This window comes from Ambystoma mexicanum, chromosome 9 (assembly GCF_040938575.1).
Source record: "Ambystoma mexicanum isolate Mex_15411 chromosome 9, UKY_AmexF1_1, whole genome shotgun sequence".
NCBI classification, from domain to species: domain Eukaryota; kingdom Metazoa; phylum Chordata; class Amphibia; order Caudata; family Ambystomatidae; genus Ambystoma; species Ambystoma mexicanum.
The window spans coordinates 1,339,558,925-1,339,581,924 of record NC_090931.1 but is presented as its reverse complement, the minus strand read 5'-3'; the positions used below and the strand labels follow the sequence as shown (position 1 = coordinate 1,339,581,924).

Sequence of the window (23,000 nt, the reverse complement as noted above, 5' to 3'; positions counted from 1 at the left end):
ACCTTGGTCATGCTGATGGAAAGGGAGGACGTCTAGCGGGCTTCTGCGGTAGTACTCAGGAGAGGGACTCCCCCGCAAAATATTTCCTTTGTTTCATCGGCACTTCAGTGTTTTTTGCGCCTTTTCCTTGGCGTCAATGAAGAATGAAAACTCTGGTTGGAAGAAGCTTGCTCCCTCGCTCCTGGACTCTGGTGAGGGGACTCTGGATCAAGATTTCCTGCTTCCATAGGGTCCTCTGGATGCCCACGAAGATTTGGACAGATTCAGACTTTGCAAGACCATGCACTTGTCAATGGTCACAGGACCCCTGGCATTGGGCTTCTGCAGCTCTGGTGAGGCACAGCAAGTCGGGGGTTGCGCCAAATGGAAGCTTGGCTTGAGGCCTGTTGGTCCTACCAGCCCAAGGGAGGAAGTCGTCCTGTACGAATCTTCCAAGTCGATATTAAAACGGGGTCAGCACAGCTGCAGGGCTTCACCGGGCACTTTGCTGTCCAGGAGGGTGCTGCTGGAGTCTCGTCACTTTTTCTTTTCCGGATGTACCTTTCCAGTGGTCGACTCTGCCTCTAGACCCAAAAACCTCGCTTTTTATGCAATTTCCCATTCATTCACAGCCTATGCTGTCAATCACACAGGGTGGCTGTCCGGCCCATCAGGACTGGTTTCACTCGGGCACACCTAGAGACAAAGGACAGGGAAGTTTCGGGACCCTCCCTCACTTCCTGCCTTTTCAGACACACTGGAGCCTGGGTGGGCTTCAGGGCTGAAGGCCTGCCAAAAGCAAAACGTGCAAAGGGCTCAAAACGGTTTCAACTAACAGATTAAAAGCCCAGGAGAAACTAACAAACTGAGAATTGCGACAAAACGAAGACCGGGGCCATCTTGGTAAAATGGTCACCCATGGGTGCTGTACTGCAGCCGAGGATTCAGCCTGCTGTAAAGATGCACACTGGTAGTAAAATGTAAACCACTGCCACCAGCCATTTAAAGTATGTTAGTGTAACAAACAATGTCACATGAGAAGTGGGATAGGGAATTACTAAGTAACCCCCCAGCACTCCACATAGGGTGATGTGTGCTGGTCCCACAAAGAGAAAGGTAAGCAAGACATGGATCATCTTACTATTCTTGGGAACTGTAGTTCACCCAAAAAAATGTAATTAAACATTAAGAGAAGTCCAAGGGACTTCTTAGTGGCACTGCACCTAAGGTGCTGTGTGTCACCATGCAAAAAGCAGATGCCTATGGAGTTTGTCAGACTCCATAAAACAGTGAAAATGCAAAAGTCCTAGTCAGGAAAATATATGAGAGTGAGAAAAAGGTCCCACTCGCTCAGGAGGAAATAATCACAAGCCCCAAGTCAAGCAAAAGAGCTGGGGGTCTCTAAGGTTAAAGGGAATTAGCACAGAAATGAACATTCTCCCTAACATCTCCGTTGCAAACACACATTCAGGTGCATGTATTGCCATTATGCATTGTTTAGCACACATAACTGTTGCCTTAAATGTGATATTTGTCTTGGGTGTATATATATTTCTATATGCTGATCATTGGAAATATTATATGTGGTGCTAATTTGATGTGTTTCAACACTGCATGTTCATGCAAGTATTTATTTTGATAAACCTTTGTTGTAATTTTGTAATCTTTTATTTTCATGGTGCACATGTTCGATATTTTTTTTTTGTTTAATTTGCTACATTGAGGAATTGTCCTCTGCTTTATGTACTATGAAGGCATATGTAGGTACACTATAATTTACATGCGTACCTTATTGATTAGTTGTATGATCATAAATTGCTGGTTTTTTCCCCCAGGAGAACTTTTGTTGCATTCGATAACTGTATGATGTGCATATGTAATATGTATCCTACTTGTATTAAGAGTGTAATAGGAAACCTGTACTTAAGTTTTGTGTGGTAAACATGCATCGTGAACATGATTATAAATATAATTACTATATGTAATATTGTGGGGGGGGTCTACTCTAACTTGCACATAGAAGTTTATATGTAATGCGTCTGCCATCAGGAATTGGGAATACATTTTAGGGTAAATAGTAAGTTGGGCCTTAACAGGCCATTATTGTGTTTTTATCTACACTTGTTTCTGCTATATGTGGTGTTCAACTTGAATACTTATTTTTCTGATCATGAATATTTTGTGTTACCTTGTAAATAGTTCATATTTTTCAATATAACGGTCTGTTGTATACTTTTGTGGTGACTATTGCAAGTAATTGTACCTTTGTGAAGCTAAGCCTGACTGCTGTGCTACAGCTACCTTTGGAGAATCTGGTCTTTCCTTTTGGGAGATGCTGCCACTGTTATACCTACACAGCCCTCACCTGAGGAGTGTACACTAATCTCCCTAACAGACCTCAATGCCACAGAAACCCCAATAAATGAAACTGCAAACGAAAACAAATGTTTTATTTGGACTCATGACTAGCATCTTCTTTGTTTCTCTCCAGGAGTATCTTGATGGGCACGGAGGCACAGGGAAGCCCACCTGCAGCCAGAAGGCAAGAGATGCAGGAAACGCAAGAGCAACCGAAACACCTCTCCACTTCAAATGTTTTACTTCTGTAAGTTTGGTAATGGTGCCTTTAACAAGGCAGCCTATAACTTTGGTGTAATGAAATGTTGGTTTTCTCAGTAACCTTAAAATAATGGCAGTATGAATATTTGTATACACTGATCCCACCTATTCTATAAACCATAAAATATATTCAAGAGCACTAGAGCACCTCCATGACCACATGCTCACAAATTGTGGTTGTACCTTTTTGAAAAATGTACGACATGCATTTGTTGGGTTAGAGAGTCCCCTTGGGCTCTTATTTTGCCAACTGTTGGTTCCCTAAACTTTTTGCTGGCTTTTTATAATCACAATTTGCCTTTTCTGTTTAGTCTCTCTCATAGCTACAGCTGTGTTTTGGTGTGCTGCCATGATTCCATATGGATACCAGGCAAGGGCACCGCCAAAGTGCCCCATTCAGTTCCAGGGTGAATCTTCTCACACCTGGAGTGTTAGTCACATAATAGTGGCAGCTTTGTTTTTGGCTGCACACCGGTGTAGCCTTTTAACCACATTGTTAGCAACTTGCTCCCTGAACAGGAGCAACATGACTTTCATGGAGTGTTTGTTCTGGGACCCCTAACCATTTGGTTTGTTGCTGTTCTTTGTTTTACTGCAAGGAACTGTCATATGGGTTCTTTTCACTTCTAGGCTGTTTGGTCGAAAGAAGTCTAGGGGCTGCAGGGTGCAGAGGTCAGGTTGTGTGACGCGATCCATATAGTCTGTGGTTGCAATCTCTCAGGAAACTGTTCTGAATGCTGGATACCTTTGGCATGATGGGAAGACCTCCACAGAGCTGGCGTTCTTGGGGGACCTCTACAACATGCCAAAGGCGGATTGCATCAGTGGTCACCATGAACAGGCAGCGACAGACGATCCTCATGATGAGAAAAAGGAGCAAGTTTGGACTGAGCATCCTAATTCCATTCTACAAGAAAGAATGCGATGCAGGGCTCATCCCAGAAACTACAGACTGATTGCTTACTTCGACATTCGAACCCCTGGAAGAGGAGGGGCTTTTACCAGACCCATTTCAACGACACAAGGGCTTAAACAGGGATGAGGAATTGCTCCCCTCCAGGTTGACCTCTACATGGCTGATTTAGACACCATCATGAGCAGTATTAGCGGCTTCCCTTAATCTGTGCTGTACGTATAAAATGGCTGACAATCTGGTTCTTATGGTCGACACACTGGTTGGGTTACAAAGAAGTCTTGAAGTGATTAATAAATGTTTTTTAAAACCCATTTTTATTCACTCTTAATTTTCGATACAATGTTTATTTCAAGCTTGATTTCATGGATAACAAAGACCAACACATTTGGAGCACATTTTCCATTACACTTAATTTGATTGTTCCAACATCAACTTAAAATTCCAACAACCCACCTCAACATGTCATGGTGGTTCATAGTTTTTGCCTATGGTATATTATATAGTGTGCATAAATATGCAGGTCAGCAATCTCTCTTATGTATGGTCCCATATATGTAATGTTCATTATATTCACATCTCTCAGTAAATTCATCTCTAGTGTTTGAGTTCATGTAGCCCCTAAATGTTGCCCATATATCCGGAACTCTACATTTCATGTTCTACATATTGCAAACACCACGTTCTAGATCATTAATATTCATCATATACTAAACATTTGCTTTTTCTAGGCGCTTATTTGCTCAACCATTCATTTAAAGCCTGCGCTTGGCTAAAATCGGTGCCAATCTCACAAATTCAGTATTTAATGACTGGACATTCAAATACAGTCCCATTAGGCAACTTATGACGTTCTAGGGTACTTCAACTTTTAATATCTCCCCAAGGCATTTGCTGATTTCCTGCCAATATTCCATTACTGCCCTACATGCCCATGCTAAGTGGAAATAGTCAGCCCATCTCCACATCTAAGACAGTTGTTCCTCTTATCTCAGGTAGTTCAACTTTATTTGCACATGTATACTATGAATACATAACATACATTAGGTTTACTAAAGTGCAAAAATGTTAAGCAGCCCTATTATGTGTGTATAACAAAATGAATAAAAGCAAATGTTAGAACATTTAAAAGGAAAAGTATTAACATGTAGACTAAGTAGTTTATCACCTTTCTTGGTAGTGTGACGAATTGAGCAACTTCGTCCCTTTCTTCCCAAGTGGGTGCCTCCCCCTTTGAGGCTAGGGAGGTGAGCCCACTTCGCAACACCCTCCTTAGGGGATTGGGCAAGTGGGACCTCACTGGGAGAGAATCTCCCTTAGGGGACCAGGACTCCCGTTCTGCTGAGGGAACTCCCTCTGCCATTCCCCATGATGGCATATATAGGACTATCCAATGTGCAAAACCATATTAAATTCCAAGATTTGGCTGGAGAGAAATCTAACTTGTACCATCATTAGCAAGAGAGGGAATCTATCCATTTAAAGAAAAACCTCCAATTAACTGTGACAAGGAGGTTGAAGGAGTACACGCCGAACGAAGGAGATCGAGAGGAACGTGTTTGCAGGCAGGAAAGGCCTCCTGGAAGCGTAATACCTGAAGGAGGCGGAGCTAGAGAGAGCTGCAGAGCCTGCGACGTTCAGAACTGCTATGAACACGCAACGCAAATGCTAGAGAGCTGGCAGCTGCAGATCCTGAGAAGCCAGGGAAATGGGAAGCCAATGCCCAGCAGTGGCGTGACCATGAGAGCGTCATGGTGGGCAGGTCTTAGGCGAGTTTTCCCAAAGTCCTACTGGCAGTAAGACTTTAGTAAACTATCCCAGTTGTTTGTAGATCCCCAACTCTTAGTATCAGTCTATACTAGCTCAGTACCTTGGTAGAGTGCCAGAGCAGTCAGGCGTATCTTAAGAGGAAGATGAGAGCTGTAGCGAAGTACACCGAATCTTAGCTAGACAGGCACAACAAAGAAGCACTTACACATATAGTTATAAAAAGTATATATTTATTATATTTACACCAGAATCACCTTAAATACCTCAGATGTTTATACCAGAACACTTAGGATTACTTGATAACACACTTCAAAGGGCACTTTCACTTTTGTGTTTGTTTGCGGTTACATTTGTAGCCATGTTAGAATGGGAAAGGACAATGTTATCATATAATCGATTATTGCGCACTCATGTGGTTTTCAACGGTTTATACAGTAGTACATTTACTGTGCAAACACATATAGTAAAGTCACTTAAAGGGAGGAAAATGGGAACTTTGTGCAACATAAGCTTAATTCAAGTTTCTAGAGGTGGTTTCTTTGCCTGGTAAGTCTCAAGTCCAAAAACACAACCCTAGCTAAAGGCAGTTCGGAAAGGACTTGAAGTCTTGACAAGCAGCAAATAATGAAGAGCTCCTGTGGATTTCATCCAGTGTCTTATTGAAGCAGCAAGTTAACAACTAACAAGAGACCTTAAAAAGGACTCGAGTAGGGGACACAAGCAGCGGCTTAGGTCGGAGGTAAGAGGGGGTTACCCTGGACACCTCTACATGCACTCAAACGCTCTGGAGCGACTTCTTTGAATTAGGTAAGCAATACCTTTTTCCCCCCACCGTAACTTAGGTTTAGAAGAAAATGTTTGTGCTGGACGCTCCGCAATGTTGCAGCTCTGGACCCGACCTCCGGATTCCTTGGTCTGGTGACTGAAAGCAGGACAATGAACTGGATCTCTCAGCAGCAGCCTCAAGGGAGGACCTGTGGCACGGCTTTCAGCAATTTCTTGGTTCACTTTGTGGTTTTGGTGCCTTTTCTGCAGCACCAACAAAGGACACGGATCGTCCAGTGAATCTTCTTTGCGTCCTGCTGTGCCACACTCTGGTTAGGGGGTCTGGGCAAGTTGGACCAGATCTCTGGAGTGTCCTTACGGGTCCAGCAAAGATTTGGACGGATTCGGTCTTTCCACGCAGTGGTCGCTTCACAGCATTGCAAAGGCTCTGCAGGCGTCTCTGGTCGTCTTCTTCAGTTACTTCTGTTTCCAGTGGTCGACTTGCTTTTCACTCCAGAAGCCTCACCTTTTATACAGTTCCAGCACACACTCCTCTGCAATCTCTCTCAGCATTTTACAGAAAGGGGCATTTGGCCTTCCAATGGGACAGCCAGACCCCCGCTGTGAGCTGCACCTATTCATGCACTCTGGCAGACAAAAGACAGAGGGCTGGAAAACTCCTCCCCTACTTCCTGCCTGCCCAGACTCTCTGGAGTCTAGGTGGGGATACCTACTGTTTCCCGCCAAAGACATAACACACACACACACAGACCTCCCCCTCCCAGAATGGTAGAAGAAGGGCTAACAAAGAACTTTGCTAGTAATGGCGAAAAAAGAATGGACATAGCATGCAGTATAACAAATACACAACAGTTGGTAGAACACGTCCACTGCCACCAGCCACAACTAGCTGATTGTCTATGTGACTATAAAGATAAGGAGGATACTAGGTATCCCTTTGGCCCTCCACTGACGGTGGGGAGATACTAATTATCCCTCTATCTTTAATAACTGTAGTTACTTGAGGTTATAGAAATAGAATCTTAAAGGAGGTCCTTAAGGGTCCCCAGCAACACTGCCCATAAGGAGCTGTGTGCTGCAGTAGTAAAAACAGATGCCTTTATGAGCTATGGAGCAGACAGACTCCATAGTACAGCTAGAATACAAAGAATAGAGTTCCAAAAGATAGAGCCCACAAGAATGAATTTGAGGAAAAAGGCTCCACTCATTCAGGATTGAAAGAAAAATGTCCAGTAGTCCAGCATAAAGTGCTGCGGGTCTCACTAGGACAGGGGATGAAGCATACAAATGATAAATCTCCCTAACAGCAGGCTGCCTGCATAACAATACTGATGCCACAAAGCTGAAGAGACGATCAACGGTCCAGTTGCTAGAAGGGAAACTGAGAGCGCTTGGAAAGAAGAGGAAGCTACTGAGAGTGAACCGAGAGAGAAACAGAACGGAAGAGCAGGTCCCAGGCAACTAGAGGCCACAGAGACATTCCCCTGCAATAAATCACTGGGCAAACCAATGGCCCAGAAGTTGCAGCAGCCGTCCTCTTCAAGCTCTTCTTCGGTTCCTTCGTCCAGTGGTCAACTCTACCTTCCAAGCCAAGAGACTCTCCTTTTATTCAGTTCTCTCCCACTCCTAGGAGACTAAGCAGAGGGAGTTTCAGGCACCTCCCTCACTTCCTGCCTACCCCAGACACTCTGGAACCAGAGGCGGGTTTCACTCCTGAAGACCGCCAAAGGCGAATGAACAAAGAGACCAAACCTGGTTTGGCGCGCACAGAGAAACCCAAGGGACCTTTCCACAAATAAATGGCGAAAAAAGAAGACCGGGACCTGTTTTAATAAAGGAGGCTCACACGGCAACTTGAAAAACATGGCTCCCGCGATTTAACGTTACCGGAGCAGCTATAGTTCGCGGTCAGGGTAAAACATGGTAGTTCATTGTAAAACCACTGCCACCAGACATTCTGAGAGGAAAGGGTATCATTTGACTGTTACATGAGTAACTAGACAAAGGTGATACTAAGTAACCCCTCCAGCACTCTACTGTAAGATAGGGTGTGCTGGGTCTACAAATTTACAGGGTAAGTGAAGTCAATTTCACTCCACTGTTCTAGGAAACAGTAGTTGATCCCAGAGAAGGTATGCACTGAAGGTGCTTTGTGACACAATTGTAAAAGATGCCTATGGAGTTGGTTAGACTCCATAACCACAAAGAAGCACTGTGTATAACATCACATACAATACATGAGAGAGTAGGAAAAGGGGTTTCACTCTCTCCCAGGTTAAAAAAAAATCAAGTCCTCAAAATCCAGCAAAGTTGTGCTGGGGGTCTCTAAGGTAGAGGGAATTGGCACATTTTTGAGAATTTGCCCCAACATCGACCCAGCACACACTATCTTACAATAGGGTGCTGGAGGGGTTACTTTGTATCCCCTTTGTCTAGTTTCTCATGTAACATTTTTGTTACCCTTTCTACGATGAATGGCTGGTGGCAGTGGTTTAGGTTTAACTACTGTGGTGAGCTTTTACTGTGGGCTGCGCTCGCATCTGCAGTAAAGCACCCAAGGGTGCCATTTTTTTTCAATATGGCCATGGTCTTTTTTTTTTCCCACATTTCTTTGTGGAAAGGTCCTTCTCTATGAGGAATTCTAACGGTGTGTTGTTGACTTGGAGCAGGAGCGTCGGACTGTGCTGGGTGGCTGTGGCGTTGTTGAGAGCCCACACGTACCCTTTTTTCCGTTGATCATCCTCTGATGACTGGGATTCACTGCCTGATGGGATCTCATCTCAATGTACCGGACGAACCGTCTTCTTTGCGATCTCCTTGATCCGTCCGAAGGCCTTCTGTCGTCTCTGGCGTAGGCGCCCCTTCGTGGTTTTTCTTCTCTCCTGGGTCCCGGCTGGTCTTCATCTCCTCTGCCTGCTGGTGGGCTATATCGCGAGCTCCTCCTTCTCTCTTGTTGTCTCGTTCTGCTGGGTCCCTGTCCCGGTGGATTTTTGCAGACGGCTCTTTAGTGGTCCATTCCGCCACATGCGGCGCACTTTTGTCCTACCGCAGGGCAGTCACCTGCGTGCGGATACTCAAATCCGCATCTGTAGCACGTGGCGTCTGTTCCTTTCCCACTCTGTGAGGGCGCGGTGTACAGTTTATTAATGGTCTCCGCAGTCGGTGGCGGGTGTTGAATGGTGACTTTGCCTAGACTGTCGAGTTGCGACTCAACTGCTGCTTCCATCCTGGCAAGTGCAAGGATTTCCTCCAGGGACCTTTGTTTCTGGAGAAGCTGTTTCCTGAATGGCTGTGAGATGCAGCCTGCTATGACTTGAGATCTTAGCGCCTCGTCATTAGAGTACCTATGGAACTCACAGTACTTTAGCTTGATGCGTAGGTGCATCACGAAGTTGTCGAGGGACTCTCCTTTCTCCTGTCTCGTGGTGTGAAAGACGTGGCGCTCGTAGTCAATGTTTGTATGGGGCGTGAAATATTCTGATAGCTTCCCATGTAGTTCCGCATATGTGACAGTGTCTACGTTCATCAGTTCGCCTGCGATGTCCCTGACAGCGGGGCCTACTGTCATGAAGAGGGTGTTTTTTAGCATCGCATTGTCTGTCAGACCTATTGCCCCCGTGTAGAATTTGAAATCCCTGAGCCATATGACCCATCTGGGTCCTAGGTTGGATGTGTCTCTCACATCAAAGGGGCCCGGTAGTGGTAAATTATGAGCGGCGGTACCTGACGTTGGTGCCTGTTGATTGCCATCATTCGCGGCTCCAGATCCGTCCAACGAGGAGGCTATGGGGCTCGCTGGGGCCGACATGTCCGGTGCGACGGAGGTGGACACCAGGCACCTCTGTGCCACTTTGTGTTGTGCAATGTGGCAGCCCGCAGCAGGTGTAGGCGGTGAGCAGCCTCTTCACTGGCTATGGCTTGTCCTTGTGCCCCTCACGGGCTGGTGCGTGTGCTTGGCCTTGTTTCCTGGACCTACTGGCCGTCTCGGGTCCTCCCTGGACAGGTGCTTGTATTTGGCCTTATTTCTTGGGCCTTGGGGCCGACTCTGGGCCGCCCGCCGATCGCGGGTTGATGTGGGGGGGGGGCGGGACCCTGGCCGTTTGCCTGCGGGCCCGCGTTCGCCTTTGCAGGCGCAAATGTAGCCGCTCCCCCGCAGCTTCGACCGCTGCAGCCGCTCGTGTCTGCGGCCTCTCCGGCGGGTTCTTGTTTACGGGAGGTGCGCCGACGCGCCACGCCGCTCGACCGCGGACCTCCGCGGTGCTCCTGGCCAGAGTGGCGGCGTTGCGCCGATGCGCAGCACCCGCTCGCCTGCGGGTCCCCGGGGTTGCGAGTGGGTACAGCGTACCCCTCGTCGCCAAATGTGGGGTTTTACGCGGGTCCCCGAACCGCGTAATAAGTCACACGGGAGCCGGGGAACAGTGCGACCTCTTTAATCCCTTACAACAGGAACAACTGCCTTTTCCATGTCCCGCCCCCTCCCTAGCCCAACGTCACTTCCCTTGCCGGGAACTAAGACCACAACGGCGGTCTGCCCACACAACGATGTGGGCGGGCTGCATAGCCCTGACTAACGATCTGACAGGTCCCTTTGTTCGTTTTGTCTTTGGCAGGATTCACGAGTGAAGCCCTCCTCTGACCAGAGTGTCTGGCAGGGGCAGGAAGTGAGCGAGGTGTCCGAAATTCCCTGTGCTTAATCCCCTTGGTTACAGGAATGCACCCAAAGGTGATTGGCCAGCTGGATGTCCGGAAAGGGCAGCCACCCTGCTGTTTGACTGGCAGCTAGGCTGGATTGAAAGGGAGAAACCTGCATAAAAGGTGAGGCTTTTTGGCTTGGAAGGCAGAGTCGACCAGTGGACGAAGGAATCCGAAGAAGAACTTGGAAGAGACGCCTGCTGCAACTCCTGGACCGTTTGTTTGCCCGGTAAAGCCCTGCTGCTCCAAAGCTGCAAGGACGATTTCTCCCCTTGAGTTGGTGGGACCAATCAACTCCAAAGTGAACTCGTCTGGACATCCTCTCGGAGCTGGCTGTACTTCCTTGCTGCTGCAGGAACTGAAGTGCTAGGGAGAGGAACACCAGATTCGGAGTGCATCACTTTTAAGTCGGACCAGAGCTGCTGGAAGAACATCCAGATTCCCAGGAAGCAGTACTGCCCAAGCCTGAGCCACCGCAAGAGTGCTGGACCCCAGATGTGAGGAAAGACCAAAGTGGTATCTGAGAACCGCAGAATTTGCTATAGACGCGAGAAGCTAAAACACTGAAGTGCCACTGATTTGAAGATTGCCGGTTGCCTTCACTGATCGTCCCATTGCAGTGCAGGAATCCCCAGAAGTCCTCCCTCTTGTCCCCACGACTCAGGCCCAGGAACAACAGGATCTGCAGATCTGCACAGGAACAGAAGCCAACTGGAACCATTTCTTCTAAACAAAGGTACTGTACAGTCTAAGAGAACTTACCTCTTGTTCTCAGTTGAGACTTGTCTTGGGTTGCTTCTGTAGAGTTGCTTGCATCTTCTACACCTCCAAGCCTAACCGCTTGTGGCCCTACCTGGATTATTCTTTTCTACAAAGACTTCTAAAACATTGTGCAATACTTTTACTTACCTGCAAGAAGTGCTTTAGCTCACCTAGACATTTGCCCAATTGACTTTGGCTGCTGGCCCATCTCTCCGAATGACTCTTGTTCCCTCTGACTTTGTGTTTTTGTCTTCCTTCTAGGAAGGGGTTAACTTACTTTGCTTCGGGGGTGGGGGGTTCAAAAAGTACTTACCTGCTTCAGAATATTTGTGTGATAACTTGTATTATTCCAATAACCCTTTTCTTTGCCACTCATCTCAGTATTGCTCTGAATGTACCAGTAATATATTAATGTCCACAGTGTCCTAGCTATTTAAGTCACCTGAGGGTGTAGGACGTGTCTGTGTGCCATCCCCAATGGATATTTGCTGATTTAGAGAAACGGATAGTGTATTTTGGAGTGCATTTGTGTGTTACTATTATTTTGCCCCGTCTGAAGGAGGCTTATTCAGACTGACTGTTAAATCAATTAATATTTTTTAATCAAAAAACCTTGAGTGTAAGTTTAATTGACCAATTGTCACTGTGAATCACTGCAACTACCCTACTGCTCACAATGAGCCCTCTTGAGATAAGCCTGGCTGCTCAACCACACTACCAACCTGTAAATTACAGACTTATACCAAAGGTTGGGTTCCTATTGCCAGGAGCTCGAGGTTGTTGTAGTGCACCCAAAGGGTACGGTGCAGATGTTTGTGGTGTATCAAGCAGAATCAGAAGTTTATTGAAATTTTGCAAGTCAGCATTAGTATTTGACCACTGCTTTTCCGTGAGCTCTACTTGTAGGTCTTGCCACCATCTATGAAAAGCCTTGTTTACCGCCCCGCAGGTTGGCAAACCTACATTTCTTTGTGTAAGTTTGAGACCACTTTAACCAAATTGCCAGGCATAGCCACCAGCTAAGTTTCTGGCGGTCTTATCGTTGCACAAAGTCTGTGATATTGGCATCTAAATATTTGGCAAATTGATCAGCCCTTAGCTATTTCTTGTATTGTTTTGACCCCTCTGTGTTATATTACTGTTCCCATCGTATAATTTCTATGTTAAGCCAGAATTTCTGTACATCCATCTCAGCTGCCTCTTGGAACACTTTGGTATTCCAGATATGTAACTGGGGTAAGAATGGTGTGGTCTCCAACTTCTCTGCCTATCGTTTCCTACATCCACCAACTGCATTTCTATCGGATTGGATACCTTTGGCAGTTTTTGGCCTGACTTTATAACCGCTGTTCGGCTACAGGAATAGCATACAGTTGTTCCATCGTCCTATGTGGGAAATATGGATCTTTATTGAACCAGTACATTGCGAAATGCGCCTGTGCAACCCAGTAATACTTTAAAGCAAGGTATCTCCAGCTCTCCCTTGTCATTATCCTCTGTTGTATTCTTGGTGTTTTACATGCCCAAACTAATCGGGTTACGTGGCTCTCTAATTCTTTGAAGACATGTCCAGTTTATAACATTGGCCTGGAAAAAGTATGGAAACTTGGGTAGTAGCAGAATTGTTCTTACAATTCTGCCTGCCATAGTTAGAGGTGGCGTTATCCACCTTGGGTCCCCTGCCTTAACATATTTCATAAGTGGTTTCATCATTTAATTCAAATAATGCCCTTGGGTTGGCTGCAGTTTCTATTTTCATGTATTTTACACTTTCTATAACCCACCTAATTCCCAGGTCATCTGTTAGTGGTTGAAAGGCATCCGAATTCTAGCCAAGAACAGATTTGCTCCAGTTTATACATAAGCATGCTCGTCAAATGTCCCCATCTGCGACATAATTGGCTCAAGGTTTTCGCTTGGGACTGTTGTGTACAGTAAGATATCGGCATACAATGATATCGTTTTCTGACCCTTAACCACCAATCCCCTGTAAATTTGTTTGTTTGATCAGTAGGGCCAGTGGCTCTATTGCAAGTGCAAATAATAGTAGTGGCGATTGTAGGCAACCTTGCATAGAGCCACGCTTTAGGGAAATGTAACATGCTATGTCATTATTTGTAATTATTTGAGTTTACTGCAGCATATTTTATAGCGTTCTCCATCTCACAATTATTGTGCAAAAGCCAAACTTACATAGAACTTCTGATATATACTCCCTTTTCACAGTGTCTGAAGCTTTTTCTAGTAGTACAGCTGCGGCGTTCCCCCTGTGGTTCAAGCATGGGCATTGTGGCAAATAGTCTGCAGATATTTTGCTGGGTTGGCCATCCAGGAATTAAACCCAGATTGATCAGCATGCTTTAGTATTGGCATGTATTGCAAAATACGGTTTATTAGTTGTGTCAATGGCCTGTAGGAACAACCACATGTTAGGGAGAATTCTCAGAAATGTGCTAATTCCCCACTACCTTAGAGTCCCAAACACTTTTCCCCACTCTCTCATGTATTTTTCTCTGATTTAAACTGTGTGTTTCTTTTGGTTTTTGGAGTCTGACAAACTCCATAAGCATCATCTTTTTACATTGTGGCACACCGCACCTTCAGTGCAGTGGCACCGGGAAGTCTTTCAGATTTCCCAAAGGTTTAAATATCTTTCTCTTGGACAACTACTGTTTCCTACCACGGGCTGCGTTTGCAGCTGCAATACAGCACCCATGGGTGCCCATTTTGTCAAAATAGCCCGTCTTCTTTTTCGCCATTTGTCATTGTAAAGGTCCTTCTAAAGATTCTCTGCGCGCCAAACCAGGTTTGGTCCCTTTGTTCGTTTTGTCTTTGGCAGGATTCACGAGTGAAGCCCGCCTCTGGCTCCAGAGTATCTGGCAGGGGCAGGAAGTGAGGGCGGTTCCCAGAACTCCCTGTGCTTAATCCCCTTGGTTACAGGAATGCACCCAAAGATGTTTGGCCGGCTGGCTGTCTGGCAAGGACAGCCACCCTCCTTTTTAATTGATTGCTAGGCTGGAATGAATGGCAGAAACCTGCATAAAGGCAAGGCTTTTTGGCTTAGAAGGCAGAGTCGACCACTGGAAGAAGGAATCCGAAGAAGAACTTGGAAGAGATGCCGGCTGTAACTAATAGACTGTTGGTTTGCCCGATGAAGCCCTGCTGCTGTGCTGACGCTCCGAATTCGCTTCAACTAGAGAAGCCCTGCAAGGATGACTTCTCCCCTTGAGTTGGTGGGACCAATCAACTCCAAAGTGAACTTGTTTGGACATCCTTTCAAAGCTGACTGTACTTCTGCTGCTGGAACCGAAGTGCCAGTGAGACGCACCACTGTGGTGCTATTTGCTGAGACGCGAGGAGCTGAAACTGAAAAGTGCAGCTGATCTGAAATTTGCCCATTGCTGCCGCCAACCTTCAATTCATAGTGCAGGAGTCCCCAGACGTCCTCCCTCTTGTCCCCACGACTGACGTCCAGAAACACAGGATCTGCAGACCTACAGCTGGAACAGAAGCCAGCTGGAACCAATTTCATCAGACCTAAGGTACTGTAAACTAAGGGGTTGCTGACCTTTTGTGTAGCCTTGCTAGCTCTCAGTTGAGACTTGCCTTGGTTGCTTTTGCACAGTTGCTTGAAGCTTTGCCCCTCACAAGCCTTTCAGCTTGTGGCCCTACAGTGAATTCATTTTCTACAAAGACTTCTAAAACATTGTGCAAGACTTTAACTTGCCTTCAAGAAGTGCTTCAGCTCCCTAGACTTTGCTCAACTAACATTGGCTGTCCTGGCTCCCTGAAAGACTCTTCTTACCTCTGACTTGTGCTTTAACTATCCCTCACAAAAGTCACACATTCTCTAACTTGTGTAGCTGGGAAAGGGTTAATTTACTTTGCATTGGGAGTTCAAAAGTACTTACCTGCTTAACAATATTTGTTAACCATTGTTTTATTCCCTCATATTTTCCTTATGACTCCAAACTCAGTATTGCTCTAAATGTACCAGTGATATATCAATGTCCACACTGGCCTAGCTATTTAAGTCACCTGAGAATGTAGGAATTGTCTGTGTGCCATCCCCAGTGGGTATCTACTGATTTACTGAAACTGAGAAATGTTTTATTGAAGTATATTTTTGTTACATATTTTCTCTCTTCTGAAGAAGGCTTATTCAAACTGACTGTTAAGTTAATAATTGTTTAATCAAGAAACCTTGAGTGTAAGAGTGTATTTGAATACTTGTCAGTGTGAAACTCTGTGTTACAACCCTACAGCTCACATTGACCCCTCTTGGGATAAGCCTGGCTGCTCAGCCACACTACCAACCTGTGTAGTACAGACTTATACCAAAGGTAGGGTTCCTATTGCCAGGAGGACAAGGTTGGTGTAGTCTCCGAAAGGGTACTGCATACAATCTTGCCTAACCACGTCAAATCCACAAAGCAGCATCCAGCCGCGAAGAAACTCTGGAACACTTTTGCAGCAGGGATCACGGAAGAAGGCTCCAGGCCAAAGTCGTGTCTTCCGTCTTCTCTTCCGTCTTCTTAACAAAGGAATTCATCGACCAGGTTTTTTGGCTGCAAATCTTGAAGTCTTCCTGCTGCAACTCGTCTTCAAATGGATTGTGTCCTCCCACGTATTCCTCATCTTTGATAATTATCTTCCAGCTTCATCTGCTTCGGAATAATTCATTCTTGACAGAGGATGTTGTGCGGTAGTGTTGATGACTTGATGTCCCTTTAAGGTCTCTGTCCGATGGTCTACGTCATCCGCAGTATATGTAGCATGAGCAGCGCCCGTTGGCTTCAGTTCCGTTTTTCTGACACAGCTTTCGCTTTGAGAGAAATGATGGCGCAGTTTGGTTTGTTAAATAGAAAACGTCATGTCTTCACTATCTACGCCCGAGACAGGTTTTAAGAAATGTCAGAATTGTTGGTCGAAGATGTCCATCACCGACCCCCACCACGTTTGCCTGTGGTGCCTCAGTACGGAGTATCGTACGAAGGAGTGCAGATCCTGTTGGGCGATGAATGACAGGGCTCTGTGAGAGCGCAAAGGTAAATTGGCGTTGGGTAGAATTCCAAAATCCCTTTCTGTTCCAAAAAACATACTTCTGAGGTGTCGAGAGAGCCTCCTCGTCGAAAAAGAAGAAATCTTGATCAGGAAGTCGTTTGCGTCATTCTTCATCTTCTTCCAGGAAGGTGAAGAAAAGACGTCATAGCTCTCCTTCTTTCTCGAGTGACTCCTCACCCGAGAGAATAACCTGTCCAACCAAACTCCCTTTGGTCTTCAATATGGCACTCCAAATGTGCCAGAGGAGTTTATTTCAGATGAATCTAGGCTTAAAGATCTGTATGACAATCTACAATCAGCCAGTGGGGTAGATGCATCTCCTGAGCTGGAATTTGGAAGGCCAGAACCTGCAAATCATGCTGATAGCTCATGTAGACAATTGACGAGCAAAGTAGTAAAATATTTGGGATGGAGTAGACTTGCTCCTCCTTTTCAACAGGATGACTTAACGGACATATTAGACCAAGGTCGACAGAGGGATCCCAGTTTGCCCTTGCCGATTGCTTTGCAAAAAAGGGATACAACAAATTGGGAAACCCCAGATTTTATTTCTGCGGGTAATAAGAACTTTCCTAAGAAATATAGACAATCAAGCAGTGACCCAGATTACTTAACCAAGCACCTGACTCCGGAAAGTTTGGTGATCCAAGCAGCCACATCCACAAAACAATCTGGTTTACACTACCATTCCTACAGACAGGGATGATAAATGGGTGGACGCTTGGGCGCGGAAAGTATTTGCTGCCGGTACCATGGCCTTGAAATCGGCAAATGCCACTTGTGCCTTATCTAAGTTTTCGTTCATCCTGTGGGATTGCGCAGCCATGGCGGCTGACCACATCCTCGAAGGGAAAGTGAGAGACTGCTTCCTGGCTATCATCAACGATGGTAAGGAGGCAATGTGTGGGTGCCTCCAGTCAGGTCTGGATACTGCAGATAGTATTAGCAGATCCATGGCGACTAGCACCATGCTATGCAGATTTGCGTGGCTGAGGAAGTCTGGATTTGCACCGGATGTGCAATCTAGATTACTCAATATGCCTTTTGACGGCTCAAGACTGTTTGATAGCAAGGCTTATGAAAGTCTGGAAAGGCTGCAGGCCTCTAAAGCGGCGGCTAATTCTCTTGGTGCCGCTATTAGACAGCCTCAACATTCCTACTCTGGTACATCATCTTGGAGTGGTAAGACCTTTAGTTTCTACTCAAGTGGAAGAGGGAGAAGACAAGCCAGTCATAGAGGACAAAGACGATTCCCTCGTGGTGGACGAGGGAGAGGTGCTGAATCAGCCCAAGCAGCGGCAGCTTTGCCCTCAGCCGCTGCTTCAGCCACCTCAAAACCTCTGAGACCTTAATCCACAAGACCCCAGTGGGAGGCAGGCTCTCACAGCATCTAAAAGAGTGTCGAGACATTACTTCAGATGCTTGGGAACTAGAAACAGCTAGTCCAGGGTTACTGCCTTCCTTTTCTAAAAAGGCCCCAGGATCATCCACCGGGGAAAAGCTCATTGAAAATTCCATATCCACTCCTTCTTAGGGAGAATTCTCTTATAAGGCTAATTTCCCAAACCTAGTGAGTCCCCCAGCAGCTTTGCTGGATTTTTGGGGTTTGTATGTTGATCCTGCTAGAGAAAGCAATAGAACCAGTACCTGCAGCGGAGAGGAACAAGGGTTGGTACTACCCATATTTTCTAATCCTCGAAAAGGACAGAGCATTGAGACCCATCTTGGATTTAAGAAACTTGAACAAGCTCCTCAGCAAAGACAAGTTGAAGAAGGTTACCCTTTCTCATATCCTTAAGACCCTCCAACACCAAGACTGGATGGTATCTTTGGACCTTCACGATGCTTACTTCCATGTGCCTATCCATCACAAGCACAGAAAGTACCTGAGGTTTACAGTTGATGGTTCTCAGTACCAGTTTCGAGTTCTGCCATTTGGGCTGACCTCCGCCCAAGGGTTTTCACCAAGTTGATGGCGGTGGTGGCAGCGAGTCTCAGGAGAGTGGGGGGGGGGATGATTGGCTGATCTGGGCTCGTTCTACTGAACAGACCCTGGAACATCTCAGCGCGATTTACCACTTTCTCCACAAACTGGGCTTCTCCCTCAATTACGTGAAGTCAAACATGATACCATCTCAAAGACTCCCAATTTATCGGAGCAGTCCTAGATGCCTCCTCGAAAAAAGCCTTGCCACCCGAGGTGAGGGCTCATCACATTCTGCAGATGGTCACCAAATTTCAGAGTCTTCCGGACTTCGATTTATTTTTATTTATTTATTTATTAATTTATTTGTCAGATTGCTCGGCCTCATGGCATCCTGCATTTTCCTGATGCCAGAGGCCCGCCTTAGAATGAGATTTCTCCAATGGGCTCTAGGACTCAATGGTCCCAATTCTCAGGCAGGATGTCAGACCTCCTTCCGATTCCAAGCAGATTCGCACAGGACCTTCGGCCTGCGAGGACAACATTCTGAAGGGAGAACCTTTTTGGCAACCATGGCCGGAGATGACTGTAGTGACGGACGCTTCACTCATGTAGTGGGGAGCACACACTATTGATCTGACAATCAGCAGTCGTTGGTCTCCATCTGAGTCCAAACTACATATTAATCTTTTGGGGCTGAGGGCAATCACACTAGCACTGAAGGCCTTTCTACCCTCTGAACAGGGAAAGAATGTCCTTATAATGATGGAAAACACAGTGGCCATGTACTACCTCAACAAGAGAGGTGGTGTAGGGTCACTACCACTGTGCAGCAACGCAATGCAGCTCTGGTACTGGGCAATTCAAGAAGGAATCTCCCTATTGGCAGTTCACCTAGCCAGAGAGGAGAACACAGCGGCAGATGCTCTGAGCAAGCAGAGCACAGTCTCCCACGAGTGGGAATTAGCTCAGGAAGTCCTTCAAGAGATCTTCACCCTTTGGCAAACCCATCAAGTGGATCTGTTCGCAACCAGTGTCAACCGGAAGTGTGAGCTATTCTGCTCCAGGGAATTTCCCCAAGAGGAGCTCTAGGGGTCACGTTTGTGGTGGACTTCGAGTTTCCACTTCTGTACGCGTTTCCTCCAGTCCCCATCATTCCTCACGTGATCAGGAGGTTGAGAAAGTTTTGGAATTCCATGATCCCGATTGCCCCGGATTGGGCCAGGAGGATGTGGTACCCGGACCTTCTGGACTGGTCCATCTGCCTTCTGATACGTCTTCGCGAGAGAGAGGACTTTCTCTCGCGAGAGGGGGGTCAGGTTCTCCATCCAGAGGTCAAAACACTCACCCTTCACACATGGTTTCTGAGAGGCTGAGGTACAAGGATTGGGACCTCCCGGAAGACGTAATGGAAATTTTGCTTTCGGCCAGAAGGCCAGCAACAAAATCCTTACACCGCAGTCGTTGGAACAAGTTCAGCAGCTGGTGTAGCGATAAGAAGGTGGATCCATTTCAGCGCCATACACCAACAGTGTTATCTTTTCTACTTCACTTAGCAAATCTTGGGCTCCAGATCACAACAATAAAAGGTTATCTGGCAGAACTTTTGATTTTAAAGCGCTCATCAGAGGAAACCTCATCATTTTAAAATCCCTTTAATCATTCAGTTTCTTACAGGACTCGCTACTGTGTTTCCTCCTCCCTTTCAGGTCCCTGTTTGGGATTTAAATCATGTATTACAATTCTTAACATGCATCCCTTTTGAACCCATGTATTCATGTCTATTAACACAAAAAACTGTTTTGCTAGTCGCAATCACATCTGCCCGCAGGGTGAGTGAATTGCAAGCACTGTCTTTTAAACCTCCATATACGGTCTTTCATAAGGATAAGGTTATTCTTAAAGTAAGGCCTTTGTTTCTGCAAAACATTGTCTGACTTCCATTTGTCCCAAAAGATAGTTCTACCAACTTTCTATCCCCCTCCTCACCCTGGAAAGGAGGAGGAGGGGTTACATAACTGGACCCTAGGAGGGCTCTCAGTTTTCATATCTCGCGAATGCCAAATATTCGCCAAGACAACCAATTATTTATCGATATACAGATCATAAATTTGGGTTAGCAATAACAAAACAAACTCTATCCAGATGGATTATTTTGGCTATCCAAGAATGCTATAGACTGGCTGGTAAAGATCCCTCAGAGGGTCTAAGAACTCACTCAACCAGGGGCATGGCTACTTCGTCTGCTCTTCTGAGAGGAGTACCTATTAAAGACATTTGTGCGGTAGCCACTTGGTCTACCTTACATTACTCCCTGGATACTTCTTCTACTCAAGAGGGAGCTTTTGGGAAAGCTGTCTTGCACTCTGTCCATGATAATTCCTAAAGGTAGATCTAAATTCTTTTCCAACCTCCAAAACTATTACTGCTTTGGTAGGCTATCAAAGATGAGGAATACGTGGGAGGACCAAATCAATTCGAAGAACAAGTTCCTTACCCCCTGGTAATGTTATGTCGATTGGGTGTTCCTCTCACGTATTCCTCATCACCCTTCCCAACCTACCCCGCTGCAGAATTTGTTTTACATCTACGGTCTCTGTGTCTTCTAAATTCTAAGGAGGCACTAGTAATTCCTCTAAACATGGAAAAGCGAGGACTGAAGCCAACGGGCGCGGCGCGTGCTACATATACTGCTGATGACGTCGACCATCCGACGGATGCCTTCGGGGGACATGCAGTCATCAACGCTACCTCACAGAGCTCTCTGTCGAACATTCTTTTCCAAAGGAGATGAAGCTGGAAGATAATTATCAAAGATGAGGAATACATGAGAGGAACATCCAATCGAAAGAACGTTACCAGGGGTAAGTAACTTGTTCTTCTGTGCTGAGGTACTGTTGGCTGGGGTATTTTACCTACCTTAAGCCTTTGTGATTTCTGTATATCTTTGGCCTGTTTTCTGTGATTGGGAGGCCACTCATCCCGTTCATCCAGGCCCACTACGGAATCCTCCTACCCTGTCTTCTCTGAAGTCCCCGGACGCTCAACTAACTCTAAAGGGAAATACTTAATTGTTTGAACAGTCTTACTCTGGAACTCTGACTTTGCCTGCAACTGAACCCTATCTCACCCTGCCTACAACTGGCACCTAGACCACTAGCGTCCCTCTGAGGAGTGAACTCATGATATAGAATGTGGGAAGGACTGGATAAGTGTGTGTGCAAAAGTTACTTAATTGTAAAAGAAGTTGGTTGGTAACTGTAACTCTGAGAGTGCAACGTTACAAAAGCGCTTATGTTGAATGTGTGTTGCAGAATCCTGAAAAGTGTATATATAAGGTCAAGTTACTCGCCTCTTCCCCAAATGTAATGCTGTTGGTTTCACTTTATGATACCGGTTAGGCTAAATCCGGTTAGGCTAAATGTATGGGTGTTGCTTCCCTGACTTGCTGTTAGGCCGTCCAGAATAAGTCTGCCTTAGGTTATACTTGCCTCCTAAGTTGCTGATAGCTCCTTTAAAAAGTATTTAGGTTTCACTTAACTTGTGTTAGCTGTGTGCCATCCTAAAACAAGTTAAGAGGTATTGATTATCTTAATCTGTATTGAAATGATCTGAAAAGCAAACTGTAATAGAATATTACAACATTAGGTCGTACCTGCCTAGAATAGCTGTCTGCCATTCCAGAAAAGTGTTCCTTTAGGTGTAGCTGACCTTGCTCTGCCTGGTGCATACAAAATGAGTGTAAAGAGTTCTTGCTTATCTTAGCATGTGTGGCACTGAGCTGAAAAGCAGCTGTAATTTTATATAACACCAACATGGTCTTAACACACAGTTATACTAGGTGAGTATCACAAAATTAGTAGAGGTATATACTGTTCCTTGAACCTGTGGTCCACTATTCAGAAAAGTATATTTGCCTGACTAATAAAACCTAATACTAATAAAAGTATATTAGTATGACTGTGATTTCATTCAGTGTCGCTGCATAACTGACAGGGTCTTCTACCTTGCATTACTGTAAAGTAATCTGAAAGTAACTTATTGTTTTACTCCCTAAGTATAGGTTTTCCCTATACTGAATGTGTATACAAAGGTCTGACTTACCTAGAAATACTGCTAGGTGTTCTAAATAAGGTCTGTTCTTTGATCTGTGTATTTAAAGCATATTGTGTGTTTATAATGCGTGTATATACTTTATGAAAGTACTTAACCAAGAATCTCTTGGTCTGCTTGTATATAATAGAAACACTTTTTTTTTTTTACAATACATAGTGTGTCCTTGTTTCTTTGGGCCATGTGTATAATCCAATTCCTTTGTACTAATTCTACAGCTCTTTCTCCCTCCTAAGATGAGCCTGGCTGCTCTGTCTATGCTATCATGAACTCAGGTGGTACAGCCTTATACTAAGAGTAGAGTATTGTACTATCTCAGTTGAATGGTTTTACTAGGCCCTTAGTTGGACTTCAGAAAAACTGTCCTAACAACCAACT

At 45.6% G+C, this 23,000-nt stretch overlaps 1 protein-coding gene across 2 annotated transcripts in view; it reads left to right on the top strand.

Annotated features, from left to right (window-relative positions):
- Positions 1-23,000, top strand: part of EPB41L5 (erythrocyte membrane protein band 4.1 like 5) — a 1,765,041-nt gene that overhangs the window by 1,300,973 nt on the left and 441,068 nt on the right. For both annotated transcript variants that reach the window (XM_069616748.1, XM_069616747.1), the window contains exon 21: positions 2,471-2,584. In XM_069616748.1, coding sequence (XP_069472849.1) covers positions 2,471-2,584 — 114 coding nt within the window. The remainder of the gene's footprint in view (positions 1-2,470; positions 2,585-23,000) is intronic.